General features: G+C 42.2%; 1 protein-coding gene across 30 annotated transcripts in view; it reads right to left on the bottom strand.

Annotated features, from left to right (window-relative positions):
- Positions 1-16,046, bottom strand: part of SLC6A6 (solute carrier family 6 member 6) — a 119,749-nt gene that overhangs the window by 13,823 nt on the left and 89,880 nt on the right. For all 30 annotated transcript variants that reach the window (XM_086755473.1, XM_086755464.1, XM_086755465.1 and 27 more), the window contains 5 exons: positions 15,039-15,273; positions 9,141-9,273; positions 5,587-5,721; positions 3,582-3,685; positions 3,344-3,468 (listed from right to left, as the gene is read on the bottom strand). In XM_086755473.1, coding sequence (XP_086611599.1) covers positions 3,344-3,468; positions 3,582-3,685; positions 5,587-5,721; positions 9,141-9,273; positions 15,039-15,273 — 732 coding nt within the window. The remainder of the gene's footprint in view (positions 1-3,343; positions 3,469-3,581; positions 3,686-5,586; positions 5,722-9,140; positions 9,274-15,038; positions 15,274-16,046) is intronic.

Genomic DNA, 16,046 nt, shown 5'->3' with positions numbered 1-16,046 from the left:
TTTTTTCAAACTAAAGAGAACTTTAAGTCACTGAAAATACTTAAACAGAAATAAATACAAATTAGCCAACAATCCAGCAACTAATTTTATTTAAAATGAAACACAACTAAGATTTTGTATGACAGAAGATACCAAAAAATTGGTGAATGGCTCAAATTTGGGGGTGGGGGGCAGGGGCTTTTGCTTTTTTCCCCCTAATTCGGTGGATACAGGAGATCCTCCCTGAGGGAGAACTGCTACCAGAGGCATCTGCAGCTGATCTGTGCAATTGATGAGACAGACGTAAAACTGCTCCCCTCACAACTGGCCTTTCTGTACACTTTGGCCAGTGAAACTCTCCTTGCGCTGTGCTACACTCTAATATCAAGTGCCCTAAGCCCTCTGCTAGCTTTGATTTTCCTTCGAAACTAAGTGTTGAAATATAAAAAATTCATGTGAAAGAAAATGTTCCTGGCATCCCCTCAACTGAACATAAATAAACTAAAAATCATATTTAATTTGAAACTCTACTGCTCTGAAGGGTGTTTTGCAAAAGTGAAGCACTTGTGGTTGCTATTAAGAACTAATTAGGATGGCCACAATCCCAGCCCACTCGCTGGCCGTTTGCCGGCCAAGTGCTGCGGCACGGCTGGAGACCACTGCAGAGGCACAGACCGAGCCGGCGTTAGGAAACCCACGGCGCTATAGTCAGACCTGCTTAATCTGAATTTGTTTGCAAACAGAATTTTTTTTAAAAAGGCAAATCTTGTGCTTTTTTTAACATGACTACAAATTGCACAGGCGGTAAAGTATTTCTGCCAGGCAAACAGAGACACAGCACAGATCAGACAGGACTCACTATGGCTGCGTTGAGCCTCCATTGCTTTCCTTTCTCCCTTTAAAAGTACTTCTGAAAAAAAAATCAAGTGCTATTTATTAAAAATCTGCTTTCACTGAGAAGTCGGAGGGGTCTAATTTAACTGTTGTGTAAACCTATTAAAGCCAGCAAAGGCCAGCAGCAGTAACCAGCGCTTTAAACTGGAGCCACCCCTTGCTGACAAGTGTGTCCCATGCAGATTGCACCAAGGCTGAATTTGGCACAGGTAAAAAATGTGGCCATGAGATTCTGCTGTCAGCAAATTTGTTGATGTTCCCCTGGCTTGCAGGAGGGCAAACAAGGAAAGAAATGGTGTCACGCACAAGGCAGGAGGGATTTCATTCGCTGGGCAGAGATCGGCAGCGGGGGGAGCAGGAGGTCTTGGCCCTGTGGGCAATGTCCTGTCCCCAGTGCTACAGCCAAGCAGCAGCATCTCTGCTCACCTGACCCCAGGGAGCAGTTCTGACCTTGCTTCATAAGAAAGCAAAAAAGGCAAGGCCAAAAAAAGAGGCTCAAGTGCTTGCTGAATGCCCCTGTGCTGAGAAGTCAGCAGCGGGGCAGCAGCGGCAGCAAGAGCTTCCACCACGGCCCCGCGCAAATCCTGGGACGCTCATCCCAAGGGGACCAAGTGGTCTCCAGTGTCTCTGTACTTGGTCTCTGCTGAGAAAGGCAGCAAAAAAAAACCCAGGGGAAGTGGTTTGGATAATTTTGGATATTTTTGGTAATGTTTACTGTCATGTAAAAATACCCCTTAGGATTTAGCCAAAGGCCAGCCAGGGATGACGGGCAACCCACTGAAGATGGTTGCGATCTCTGGCCATTAGCAACCAGGGCTGAATTTAAATAAAGTAGAAAGCCTGAAGGAATCAACAACAAAATATGCAAGAAATCAAAAGTCAAGTTCAGAAGCTAATCAGTGCCCTCATTGTCCCTCCAATAAGCTATAAAAACCTTCCTTTAAAAAAATGCTTTTTGAGTTGTTGAAAAAATGCTGAGTAAACACTAAGCCTGATAGTTCATTTTTATTTAAACATTACTTAACAATCCAGTGTTACTATAGAATTGTTTAATTCTAAAAATGTCAAGCAACAGGAATACAGTTGCCTGTTTATCTGAAATTGAATAATAAAAAATAGAATAAATATTGACCAGATAAAAACCTAATGTGGAAATACTTAAAAACACTACACTTGGAATTGATCCAGCTACATATTAAAAAAAAAGGGGGCTATTTATGATTCATTTAATATGATTATTCCCTTGCTTCCTGTTCCCAAACAAAGCAATCAACCTCTGATCAAAATAAGCATTATGGCCAAGACTGTTAACTAACTGCATTTGTGAGATGTATGCCAATTGGAGCCACCCAAGAATCCAGCAGTGCCACCAATGTCATTAGTTTTCCATTAGCCCTTGTGACATGAGATATTTTTCTTAAAGACTTAACTCCCACAGCCAATTGATTAGAAGATATATTGACTTTTTCTTTCTAATAGCATGCCTGCAGAGGAAATCTTTCAAACACTACGCAAGTGAATTAAAATTACTCAAAAACATTAGGAAGAAATGCCAAAAGTGCACTCAGGTGACATTATTATCACTTGAATCTGATTAGCTTTAAGCCTCATGGCTGTGGAGGCCTGACTTATTGTTTTTGAATGGTGATTCCCATCTAATCTATGTTCTATGTGAAAACACATGGTTACACCTGCCCTCATGGAGAAGACATGTAGAGAGGAAAAAAAGTGATCTGTTTTGTCTGAGATACATCCACATGCTATGAGGATTTAGCCTTCTTCAGCTGCATGTGCATAGCTGAACATAATGGGAAGAACACTTCAGGAATAAGGGAGAAACCTAAGTCTACAGTCAGTTTCAAATTGGACTTCTCACAGTTCTGTCACCCTCACCCTGAAGCTACAGAGGACAAGGGCAGGATTGTAACAGCTAGCGTTCCTGTGGATGAAATGGTCACAGAACCCTGGAGCTGGAGTTCTCCAAATTCTCTTGCCTTTCAGTGAGACTTGGGAATATCTGCATGTATGTCCCTTCAAAAGGCCAAGGGAATATTCCCACTGTCAGCAAGCAAAACTAAGATATGAAAAATAGATAAACACTGGCTATTTGCTTTTGAATGAAAATAAAGGTAGTCTGGAAAGAAGGATGGAATAAAGTTTTGAATCAATGACATTCTGGACCCTAGATAATGCAGTGGTTACCTCACCTCTAATCTCAACTCAAATGGATTAGCACGCTCTAGGAAATGTGTTCGCTGCCCTGTTAATCAAGACAGAGTAAACAATACAACCCCGGCTAACCCTTACTCTCTAGATGAAAGCCCAAATCAAGAATATGCTTATTTTTCTGGAGATTACGGGAAATCTTGTGCTGTTTTTATCACTTAGATGTTAGCTGATTGAGTCTGCAGGACTTTGCTCACACGCTAGGCGGCAGTGCCCACCACCACTGCCACCAACACCATCGTACCTGACTCTGCCACATCAGCAATGTTCACCCCTTGCTCTTGTGCCATGAAGCCCAGGACGGAAAAAATTGCGAAGCCAGACACAAAACTGGTACCACTGTTCAGGCATCCCAGCAGCAAACAGTCCCTAAGTCACACATATGTCATGGAGCAAGTTAATTAAAAAAAAATTAACCCATTGTCCCTACTTTATTTACATCATTTAGCTAAAACACTAAACCCCCTTAGATGGAAACTTGCCTATAGCAGTTGTATTTGTACTTGTTGTAGCTCCCCAGGGAAGTCATCGCTCCTAAGCAGATTGCATATGAGAAGAAGATTTGTGTCCCTGCATCTATCCAGACCTGAAGGGAAAGACAGACAGACTGTTATTACCGGCATCGCCGCATTGCAAGGCTCAAAGCAAACACACAGTTCAAACTATGCAAAATCAACAAAATAATTGTTTCCATTGAGGAAAAGGATCAGGGAGAGAGGGAAATAGAACACCACATTCGCAAGTTTGGCTTTTATAGGGAAAAGAAAATTGTTAGCGTCAGAGCCCACAAGAATATGATTTCTACAACAGTTCCTGTATCCCCTCCCCAGAGATGCTCAGTATTTCTAGTTTCTTAGTCATTCAGCCGATCTTTCCTGTTGGCACAACAATGAACATGTTCCAGTGCAATAGGAAACGCAGAAGTATTTATAATGTTGCTCATTTCTGTTGTAATTCATTTCAGTTAGAATCAGCTGACAGTCACTAAACTGAGGATGTGAAAAGCTTGAGAAACAGGTTTGTATATTATGTTTGCTTATTTTTCTAGCTTTCTGGTTGTTTTTGTATCTGTTCAAATGCAAGATAAAAAGCCATAGGGGTGGGGGGAAAACAAGCAAAATACAATGCACTTTATAAGATACGTATCTGATCTTGGTCTCATGATTCTTTCTGCTGATTACATTTTAAAAAAAAACATACACAGAGTGAAATAACAGTACACTATCAACTTGTTGGTTAGTGAATACATAGAAAGCTATTGACATCCATCCACTGAATCCCATCTGTTCACTTCTTTCTGCTAATGCAAGTCTGCTAAGGCCCATACAAATCACCAAGGAGTCTAAGTAAGTGAGAATTAAGACTGTAGACCATTACCCCCCCCCCCCCCCCCCCCATCGCTTTCCAGCACCTTGCTGACTGGTGTCTCCTTGGAGATGACGCTTTTGCTAGACCGTGGGAGGGGGCCTGCCAGCTCACATGAATCTCTTCTACATTTATTGGTTGATGCTCTGGGCCTAAGGCTAATAGTAGATCATAAAAATTATAGAGTCTCATAAAAGATGATTCATTCATAAAATACAACATCTCCTATAAAGAGGGTGTCTCGTATAAAGAGGGCAAGACTAGAGAATGAACCAAATTTCCTCAATGTTTCTTTCAATTATAGTTTTCCTACTTCAGTTATTTAGTTGCCACTGGAGTTTTATTTTAACCACCTACTCATTAGAAAGAAATAGCAAAGACAGACATTATTCCATTTTCATTGTGACCATTGTTTTGTTATTTTCAAAGATCTCTTGTTCTCTTTTTTTTTAAGGTGGGGGGAGCATTGCATTTTTTTTTGCATTTCTCATGTGATCACTATTGGCTGGAATGATGCTGCTCAGGTAAGCACTCTGGAAGCACGGACAGGAATCTTTAATCACAGCCTAGACAGAAAGAGTAAGCCTAACTCCCACTAGCCAAGGCTAAGCGAACGGTAGTTCCTGTGTCTCAGAAAGCATTTTTCTCGTTCTTCTATTATTTCATTCATTTCATTCCCAGTCTCCTCCTGTTGAGCAGTGGGAGCTAAGTGACACTGGTACTCACAGTTGTCGCTTGTTGTTCCATCTGTGAAGCTCATGTGTCTCTCCTTTGAAACTAAAAACTATCCTCATTAAAAAAAATGCATCTCCCTTACCTTACCAACAAGAAAGCTGAGGTTGTATAACGGGACAGAGTCTACAGCCTCAGAGTCCTTTGACACAAAAAAAATACACACGCGTACACACACATACATACACATGGAAAGATGCATTAACACATATAACAGTGACCTTCTCAAGCAGATCTCCGGAAAATATAACCCAGCATTAATGTTCATGCTATATTTGGGCCTCTAAAGACAGTGTAAAAAAAAATGAATGCCATTATATCACCACCACGACCCTCCACCATCCCCCTTCGTGCAGGAAATCGTCCCGCTCCCCACTCTTGGTTCTGTACCTGTGGGTCAGCTAACCGTGAGATATCAGGATAAAGATAAAACTTGATGCCTTCTGCAGCTCCAGGCAGGGTCACACCACGGATGAGTAGAACAAGGAGCATGATGAATGGGAACGTAGCAGTTATGTACACTACCTGGCAACAAAAAAAAAATCAGTAGGCTTAGTCTGTGACAGTCAATGCTATACCTCCAGAACCAGGACATCTAATGACAGGAATGCAAAGCCCCTTCATACCTAAAAAGGACCCAACCTGAGTTTCTGTGTCTACTTTTAGTTTAATGGCCTTCACCATCTTACTGCTTTAGGCCTGGAGGTAAAGTGGATTTATTAATCTCTCCAGAGCCTCTCAGGCAATGTTCACGTCACTCGGGCAGAGAGCACGCAGGATTTTATACAACTCATGACTTTGGTTAGAAATTCTGCCTTTGCCCTGTTTGTCCTCCTCACATGACCCTACTTTTGCCAGGGCAGCTGAAGAGATTCCATCACTGAGGGTGTCTGAAGCATTACCTCTTTCTTTATTTAAACTCAAAATCTGCAAACTGCTTTGCAAGACTATCTGCAAACAGTGCCGAGCCCTCCCCAGCACTCACCCTGAGACAGCCAGAAATTCTGTTACTTTGAGGGGAAAGTCTTAAACATAGACTGCCGCTCCTAGTGGCAATTTCACAAGGCACTTCTTTCAGAGATGAAGATAATTTGGTCCGTGCTCCTGCATCTCCCTTTCCATCACACTGAACGCATGAAGCCCTTCAGGCTGGCATCAGTAATTTCCAGTCCCATAACTTGCTGTCTTGCCCTTGCTGCCTATTCAGCAACATCATTATTGGAAACTGAGGATCTATTAATCCAGTTTTGAGAGTACGTCTTCATTATCTTTAACCTCTATTCCCACTCTCTTTGAATAACAGCCTACTTCATCTCTTCTTGTTATCTCCTCAATCGTTTGATGAAAGAGTCCCTTTCCTTTAATCTCCAGCGCGAGTGTTAATTGAACTTGCATTTGGGCAGTTCTATCTTTAGACCCACACTTCTTGACCTCTAGCATTTTGTTTTCTTTGCTCATCAGTGCTTTCTCTCATTTTTTATATAATTGCTGTGTTACAATCAAGAATCACTACTGTCCAAGAAAGGGCATTTTTCACAGGGTCAGATGATTCCCTCAGGTAATTACAGTCTGCTGTCACAAGTTAAAATCTATTTTTATCTTCCAGAATTTGTTTAACTACAGCAAAGCTCCTGGGATACACCATTTTTCTTCTTAAGTGTGTCCTCTTGAGAATAGTATGGAGAACTCAAAGCCTGCATTGCCACAATAATTCATAGAGCTGGGCTGATTTCATAAAATGAAAGGGAACCTTTTAATACATGTCCTTTTTAATTCTCTCCTTGAATTTTCAGTACATTTTTCACTGCCAATATATACTACACATTAGCCTGGTTTCACCAAAACTTGAAGGATCAAAGGGTGGTTTCTGTGCTTTCTATTTTTTTTAAATATAAGCCATGAAAAATCAAAGTTTTCTTACAAGAAAGATAAGCCTGTACATATTTGCAGGAAGCAAACAACAGTCACAACGTTCCCTTTACGCTGCAGGTAAGGATTCTCTCGTAATGCTGAAGGAATTTTTAAGATCAAGCACATTATCCAAAGTATAAGCACAAGTATTATTTTTCCTCATGATTTTGTGTTTATTTGTCTAATACGCTACAACAAGATTTTAAAACTATGTCTGTTTTTTTTTTTTTTTTTCCGCTCTCCAAAGAGCCATTAACACACTGCAAAGCAGGGAAGTGCTATAAACAACCATCTGCTAAAGTAAACTAGACCTCTCAAATAATTCAAGTCCTCCATTAGAGTTTACAGTTTACTTTTGTTTGACCTCAAAGTTAATGGAGTCAACCAGAGACTTTCCAATGGTTTTGTTGGGCTTTGGCTCCACACTCACACGAGCTCAGATGCTGCGGAGAGGAAGCAGTGAATTCCTACCAACCGCCTTGCCTTAGAAATGAGACCATTTTGCTGGATTTACAGAAAACACAAATGTTTAGATAACTAATTTTAACAGACCTGTTTTCAATCTGTTACCTTCACAGGGGCTTGAAATAGCGTACCATAGGGTGCTTGGAAAAATCTCTCAGAGCTACCGTAACCTTTACCAAGCAGACACCAGGCTCACCAAAAGTACTGCAGGAATGTGCGCTTCCACTCGGCTACTGAGCGAGATTTATTGCGTTCACCTTTACTATAAAACTTACACAATCACCTCATCAGGTCACATCAATCAGAGGGAACAGGAAAGCAAACATTTTTGTCAACGTATGCTTTAGAGGTGTGCAAGCTGTTCTTTAGGGCAAATCTGGTGGGAATCCAGGGTAAGGCACCAGTATGATTTTAATGAGCCTCCATGAGAAAAATCACAGAAATCAGGACATAAATGACAGTCAAGTATGTAGTTTAGTCAACAGCAGAACTACTGAGGTCTGGTTTCCTATGGAGTTTTGTCTTCTGGTTGATTCAGCAGCATGCAACAAGGTAAAACTGCTTAATGATGCCTTTTCTGCAGTCAAGGCATTTGCAATTGCTCACTTCTCCTGACTCCTCTGGAGGCTGATAAAAGGGGTTCAGGCTGTGGCCTTTCTCTCAGGTGGGACACTGATGGGGTTGCTCCCTTCCATGTAGCTGACAAGAAATGTGTGGGAACTTAATATCGTGAGACCTCTCCATCTCTGTAAGATTTATCTGAAATGCCTCAACCAACAGGTTTGAAAGCTAAGAGCCACTCATATGCAATGGCTTCAAAAGCCTTTTCTCATTAAACTAGGGTGAAAAACACTACTGTACGCAAAGGGTAATAATATGCTTCTCGTTGTTAAGTGATTGGCCAAGATTTGCTGTAATTTGTTTCTTGCACTGGAGTAGGATGAGGTTCAGAAATGATTCAACTGTTTTCCTTTAGAGAAAAATATGATTCTAAAGAGCACACGATGAGACTGAAAATACAAACTATCCAAGATCTCTGTTAATGAGAGTGCTTCTAAACGAGTACCTAAGTTTAGTCTTCTGTGTCTACACAGAGCTCTTCTGTAAGTGAGTGGCATCTCAAAAATGCTATGCATCCAGCAGTTTCCACTGACTTAAAACATCCCTACCACAGCTATGTTAACATCCACTCCACTGCACTGAGAATGAACTTGGCCAGTGTGAGAGAATGGACAGGGAGAGGAGAGCACCACACAGTGCAGGTCTAAGACTTTCCACACTTGTGACATGCATCAGTGGGATGCTCGTCCTCAGACAGGCAAAGTGGTACTCTATCTGTGATTGTATCTGCATCTTGATGCCATTCCAGTAACGGCTACTTAGCTCACAGGCACTTTGGGCACTGGCAATGACTTTCTGAAGTCAGTAGAATCTGAGTCCCTCTTTTATTCAGTGCAAAAATACATATTTTTGCAAAGAAATGGTGGATATCTTTAAGAACAGCACTACTTAGTATTCCTAACATCTGCTAACTGCAATGATTATAAAAAGGGTAAAAGAGCACTTACTTTCCCAGTGGATTTGACTCCTTTCCAAATGCAGAAGAAACATATCACCCAGACGAGGAGAAGACACAGTGCAAGATCCCACTTGATAATACCAATATCTTCAATTCCCGAGGACAAGCTCAGTACATTGCGCCTGAATATTTGAAAGGAAACAAAAAAAAAAAGAGAGATGCAGGAGCTCAGCTGATGCAGGATCTGGTTGTGACGTCTGAGATTATACGAGGGGCAGCAGATGCATGGGCAGATCCTTGCCCTTTGAATGCTGCTTGCTAAGTCAGCATGGCTTTTGTAAGCAAAGCTGAGCTTTGCAGCCCTACATCTTCCCTAGGTTTGTGAGACTCTTTTGTTCAATATATTGCACAGCATTTCATTTCGATCTCTTTTTAGCAGTCCGTGACCACCTCAGCATAAGATAAGAATGTACACTCAAAGCACTGCAGCTTTCACATTTGCTCCCTTGAAGATGCAAGACCAGCTCACCCTGGTGTTGCCACGAACTCCGGCTTTGAAGCCACGTGGCAGCACTGCACATGATCTCTGCATGATGGACACTTGCAACTGGCCTGCATCCATGTGTTTCTCTTCCTTTTCAGTTCATTAGCAAGACTGCCGCAAGGAGGAAAGGCAAAAATCAACACAGGGAACCGTCACACCGAATGGCTTTCCAGGGCGAAGGCTGGAGCTGTGATCCGTTCTCCTCCCATGGCCCCTGGACACAAACACTGCCTGGGCACGCTGCCGTCCACCCTCATCACCACCGCCACCAGTGTCCTGTTTAGCTTACTCAAGATATTTGGTAAACTTTATTCTGTCACTTAGGTTAATGAATAAAAAGAGATTCCTAAGCTGAGTCTTAATGAAGCAACATCAAACCATCAAAATACTCTGTTCCTGAGGGAAAAAATTCATTAAGGCTTCTCTCTTTTGGCAATTGCCATGGGTCATCATTAAATACCAACTCAAAACTATTTTTTTTACTTTCGTGCAACATACACTGTCCTCACACATTGGACAGACCTTGTCATACCTGATACTTGCTTCATTTGTCATACACATATGAAAGAACAAACCGTTTCTTACTGTTCACTTCACTAAAACTCCTCTGCAAACAAACCTCCTAAACTCTCAAGAGTTTCTGCAAGTTTTTTTTTTAAGTCAAGGAGAACTTTTTACTTCAATCACAACTCAAATGCCTTGCCCCAAGACTAAAGAAACGAACTTGCTACTTAACAAATTGTTAATTAAATTTTAATTTCACACAACTATAAAAATCAGCCTCTTTCCTTCACCTAAGCCGTGGAGAACAGTGACTGCAGCAGTCTGGGCTGCTGTACCAGGGTCCGGCCCACAAGTGTTGTGTGTGCAGCTTTGCGTTTGGATCCTGTACAAGATAAAGCACTGTGGTTTGGTTTTCCCCTGAATTAATTAAATCTTTTTTTTTTTTCATGCGACCAAGGAAATAATAGCAAAATGAAGCAACCGATGGAAAATTTGCAATTAGTTTTTGGAAAAAAACCCTGGCTTGACTAGTTTAATAGAATTCAAACCCTCACCCATCTATTTTTGTTTCTCTGTTTGACAAATTCACTTGGATTACCTGTGTGAATGTGTTCCCACACCAAATGCTTTATTCCCTCTGAACGTGTGTGTATTTTGTTATGAAAAAGGACTAACGGCACCAGACAGGGTAAGTCTGCCCTAATCAGCACAGCTATTCAATAGTTACAAGAAACCCCTTGGTAATGAATATCTGGCATAAAGTTGCAGTCCTGGCTCACCTGAGCCTAAAGAAATCAGGGAAAAACCCGCTGTGCATATACAAAAGAAGAAAATACATTTACAACATGACAAACTTCAGCCACAACCTTTTTTTTAAAGGCTTTTAAAAAAATAAATGGCAATTTTCCAATTTAAGGGGCAGTTCATATTAAAAAGGCAACCTATAGAGCCAGCTCTCAGGAAGCCATGAATAATTAACTGCAAATGTGTTTTGGAATAGGGAGCTCTAGCAATACATTCAGCTAAGACTTCTTTGCCTTTTATTTGGGAACTGAAAGTCTTGCCTCACAAAGATTAACTACCTCAAGGAATCTGCTCAGAACTACCAGGGGAGCCTGAGTTTAAATCGTTTTTAAAGTTCAGGAAGGAGAATGAGTCGGGCTATGCTGATAGCTCTTCAATTTTTTTACACAACCCACTACTGCTTAGAATCAGCCAAGCCCACTCAACTAACTTCACGCCACTTACGCATGGAGTTGTTACTAATTCTAATTTATATGTGATGCTGTCAGTAACTGTCACTCATATAATCAATGGGACAACTAGGGACAACTGTCACTCATATAATCAATGGGACAACTAGGCTGGGGCTAGGCTGGCTGTACGTGAGTTCTTGAACCTTGTTCATACACTAGTGTGTTCTAGCGATGCGCAATATGGAAATGTAATAGGAGCCGTAACTGGCTCTAGAACATAAACAAAAATAAAACGAGAAGAGTTATGCAATCCTTGAAGGATATTCCAGCTCGTTAATCAACTGGATGCAGACAGGGCCTTTCGTACCAGGAAAGGCAAAGCACCCTTTCATGCTGGACAGACAAGGATAACTAATGCTGAAGCAGTTGTACCAGAAGACTATTAGGTAGAGAATATGAAACAATTTTTAAAACTCTCAAGTTTGCCCCCAAAGGCAGAAACAGCTGCCCTAGATTTTGTTTAGTTTTTGTGTTGCTCCCTTTGGGATTACATGCCATTAGCATGTGATGGTCTTTCTTGGGATTTGGATGAATAAAGTCTGCTGATTACCAAATATTTATAAACACTTGGTCAGCACCAGACAATCGGAGGTTTTGTTCAACCACAATTACCCCATAACACTTGTCCCTTATGTATTAGTATGTGTGTAAGCCTTTAAGGTTTTGGACTTTAAAATAAAATCTTCAGAAATAAGACCTGAAGCATGTGATACCAAGAGGTAAGTCTCCTGATACAAAGCCAGATTTGCTTAACCCCCTTTTATTGCTGCTCAAGCAAGCATGTGATTTGCAGAGAAAATTAATTCAAATGAACTGAAATGTCAGGCTGTACTATATGTCCAGCCAGGCTGAGAAGGACACGTGTTATTCAACGCGAAGAGCTTAATGCATCAATGTGGTCAATTATATCTGGGCAGCGCTAGTTTTACAAAGCAGTACTGATGAGGACACCACATAAATGTCCCACAATAAAAATGGCATTGGGTTTCAGAAACCAAATACTCACAAACTCCAGAATTAAATCAGAATCAATTGTGCCACAAAGCAGATGGATATCTTCAGTGAAAGACTATTTATTGATTTGTCCTTTCGATGCGGGTAGCTGGCTGCCTGGCAGCTGGCATTTGCCTCTATGATGGCAAAGTAGTTCTTAAAACTATTTTTAATTTCAGAACCATAAAGAGTAGTAGCATGGCTGGGGAAAAACTGGGGATATTAAATGCTTGTGTCATGTAAAAGCTACGCAACTTTAACTACAACAGGGCTGTGTGATCTCTGTCCTTACTTTAAGACACCAATAGTTGTTTATGCAAAGAGAACAGCTATTTTTAATTCTTCTGTAAGTGTCATGAGTCCCAAAGGCAGCTTGCTCTGTTAAGGGGAATTTCGATCATGATGAAACAGTGAGCTATGGACAGTATGTCTGTACGAGTAGGATTACGGAGCCAAACTCCTCCCTAGCATGACTCCAGGGAAGAGTTCAGTTCATGATGTTTAAAACTGTTATTTGAGGACAAAAGTTAAAGGGGCTACAAAGTGCAAGGAGCAGTGTCTCCACAAGCGCTAACAGCTGAGCAACCTTTACTCTGGCTGTGCTACAGAAACAGTAAGGGTAAGACGGAGGGAGGACCAAGGATTTCTCCACCAACTTCAAACACCTCTGTCCTGACTACACCTGTTAGGCTGTGGCTACAGGAGGATTTGGTTCAGCTTGCAGGGGAGTTGTTGAGGACAGAACCTTGATTTCTTTTAGAGAACTAAAAGCTCCACCCCAAATATGCTCCCAACCCATGGACTGGCTGCCCGGCCATAAGGATCTCCAACATACATGAGCTGTGCCGTTACTCACAGAAAGCTCTGGCATCCCCTGAGGTCCTGGAGCCCTAACTCTTTATTTTACAATCCCTTTTCCAACTCCCAGCCCTATTCCCTTCTGCTATGGTATCTTCAGTCTCCTGAAATAGACATGCCACCTGGGGCCCCAGGGAGACAACCTGGCCCATTCGTCTGGGCATTACAGGAGCAGAAGCTTCTGGGGCAGCAGGACAACCCCAGAGGCTGCATCAGGAGGCTGCTAAGCTCATGGTTACCACCAGGTACAAGAACAGTGAGCAAAATTACTGCACAAAATCAAAGATCAATACAGTGCTCTTGAGAGCACTGGGACAGTAACTATAATTCTAGGGCAGCACAGTGAACCCACACTTCTTAGGGAGGCCTTGAGGAGACCTTTAAATGTCTTACCAAGCCAGCTTCTCATTTGGATTCAAGGCCCTCAGTCCCAAAGTCATTGTGGGAGAGTTTAAAGGGGTGAGAGTTGCTTCCTTTTCTATTGCAACTTGCCCCCAAATTCCCCTGAAATATCCAAAGGTATCATTTTACAAACCTTTTCCAACTCTGTCCACATTTACAAGGGAGGAAGTCACCTGGGAAACTATCTGTTGCTCAACACGGAAACACAGTGCTCATGGCACAGTGAAAACAACTGCTCCTACAGACTGCACCCCGTCACTCTCACCAGTCACCACTGCCTCTTGACAAACTGATCATCCAAGATCGCATCTGCCCTTTGTATTTTGGCTCTTGCATTACAAGTTTCAGCACAGTTCATAAGATTATTTTTTTCTAAACCTAACTCATGCCAAATATCTACAGCATGAACATCAATCCTGCTAGGGCTATTGGCTGACGCTTCTTTTTAAAAATAGAGAAGTAGGTACAAGTTGATCAAGGACCAAACTGGACTTTAAGCATGCTGAAAAAGCCAAGTGGGGTCAGAAACTAATTCTATTCTTAATTGACCACCTGAGCAAGCCAAGAAAAAAAAAAATTTCTTCCTAAGCTATTTGTAGCTCCGTTGGTTTAAGTTTCCCTACAGGTGTCTTCCTCTGCTGTTCTGATGCCTATATAAACACACAGAGATTTGAGAGCAGGCCCATTGAGGAATCAGGTTATGCAATACAATTTTAAAACTGAAAAGTAACAGAGAAATGGGAATAAGAAGCTTAGGCCTGATGAAATCCAGGCATCTGGCAAAACAGTTTCCTCAGAGACTGCACAGAAAAAGGATGTAACAAAGAGGACCTGAGAAACCTACAACACAGGACAACATTCACCTCCTCTGTCAGTTTTATTGCTGAGGTCAATGCCTTGCATCACTGTCAGACTGATAAGAGACGTGTTACAGCTCCGCAAAGTGTACTGCAAATGCTAACAGCTGGGGAAGAGGGAGAGGCACTGGCTCTCCCACGGTCTCTCCCCTCTCTCTTTGTCACCGTTTCCATTGTAAATCCATCACCAGGAAAGTGACTTGTTTCTGTTTTCTTGCTGCATTTAAAGAATCCCAACCAAGAAGGAAATAAATTTTCTTCCAAATCAGAAATTACACTGGGTTTTTAGGGCTCCCTGTACGCTCTAGGGTGAATGCAGTTATACATCTAACACCTTCCTCCACTGCTCCCAGACTTACCAGTCTGTCCCAGGACGGGTGAGAACCAGCAGCAAACACTGGTCAAACAACTGACACCCATAGCAATTTTATTTTCCTATCTAACACTCCCCACGGGGCTTTATAAAATCTCAGGGCAGGCCTCTGGCATGCCACTGAAGTGCCCCAAAGGCACCACAAAGAGAGGATACTTACTCCCAAAACTCCGTGACCGGAGAGGTGAAGTTAGTGGCATTCAGTGATATCCAGAGCGTTTTGTTCTTCCTGAGAGTGTCTTCCACACAGGTTGGCGTGTTCCACTTCTGGTGGCAGTGCGCCCACGGCAGGACGCTCTGGAACGACTGGAACAGGTAGTAGAGTCCCCAAGCCAGGATCACGATGTAGTACACGTTCAGAAGGGACACAATCACTATGGAAGCATAACCAATTCCTGGCGAGAGGGGGAGAGAAAAGAAATACGCAGAGACATGACAGTCGCTTCTTGCTAGGGCACCCTGCGATCTCATGGAGCTGGTGCTATTCCCGCTGTGCTGCGGACTTGTAACCTGCTCTACCACACCGCTGTGGGAAACTCAACTCAACTTGATCTAACAGAAGCACAGACCTGCCGCCATCACTGACTAGCGCTGGCACTTGGGGTTGAGCTTCTGGCTATGGTTTGCTGACAAAGGAGGGGAGGTCTGCAGGCTGCTTACCCAATCTAACACTAACTCAGCTATTTCAAGTTTTAATAAAAGTAAGTCAAGGCATCACACTGCTTATTTGGGAGCTACACCATCTCACATCTAAGGTACCTACTTGGGCAACATCATTCTCACCACACTGTGCCCCAAGCCAGCTTTCTTGGAGGCAGCTCAGCTGGGCAGCACTCAGACTTATCGACTGGCTCGGCTCAGCCCACATGCAAAAAGAAAAGACAGTTCTCAAATGAGTGAAAAAGGAAAATTTCAAAGCTATCAATGTGAAAGCTGGTGCTTCTGCCTCTATTTAACTTGTGCAAAGGAAGCATGCTATTTGTAGCTGTTATGGTTAATTAGATCAATGTTTAACTCTGCTATCAATATTTGATGACAAAAATGTTCCCTGTTCGTTTTCATAACCAGGGTCATGGGCAGACAAGGGCGAGGCCTACACAACTTCGGGAGGTGGCAGAATGCTGTTCCAGTACAGGCTTTAATTAAATACCACGACTGTTCTCCTGAG

Source organism: Chlamydotis macqueenii, chromosome 10 (genome assembly GCF_036417535.1).
Source record: "Chlamydotis macqueenii isolate bChlMac1 chromosome 10, bChlMac1.mat, whole genome shotgun sequence".
Classification (NCBI taxonomy): domain Eukaryota; kingdom Metazoa; phylum Chordata; class Aves; order Otidiformes; family Otididae; genus Chlamydotis; species Chlamydotis macqueenii.
This window is presented reverse-complemented; position numbering and strand designations above follow the sequence as displayed.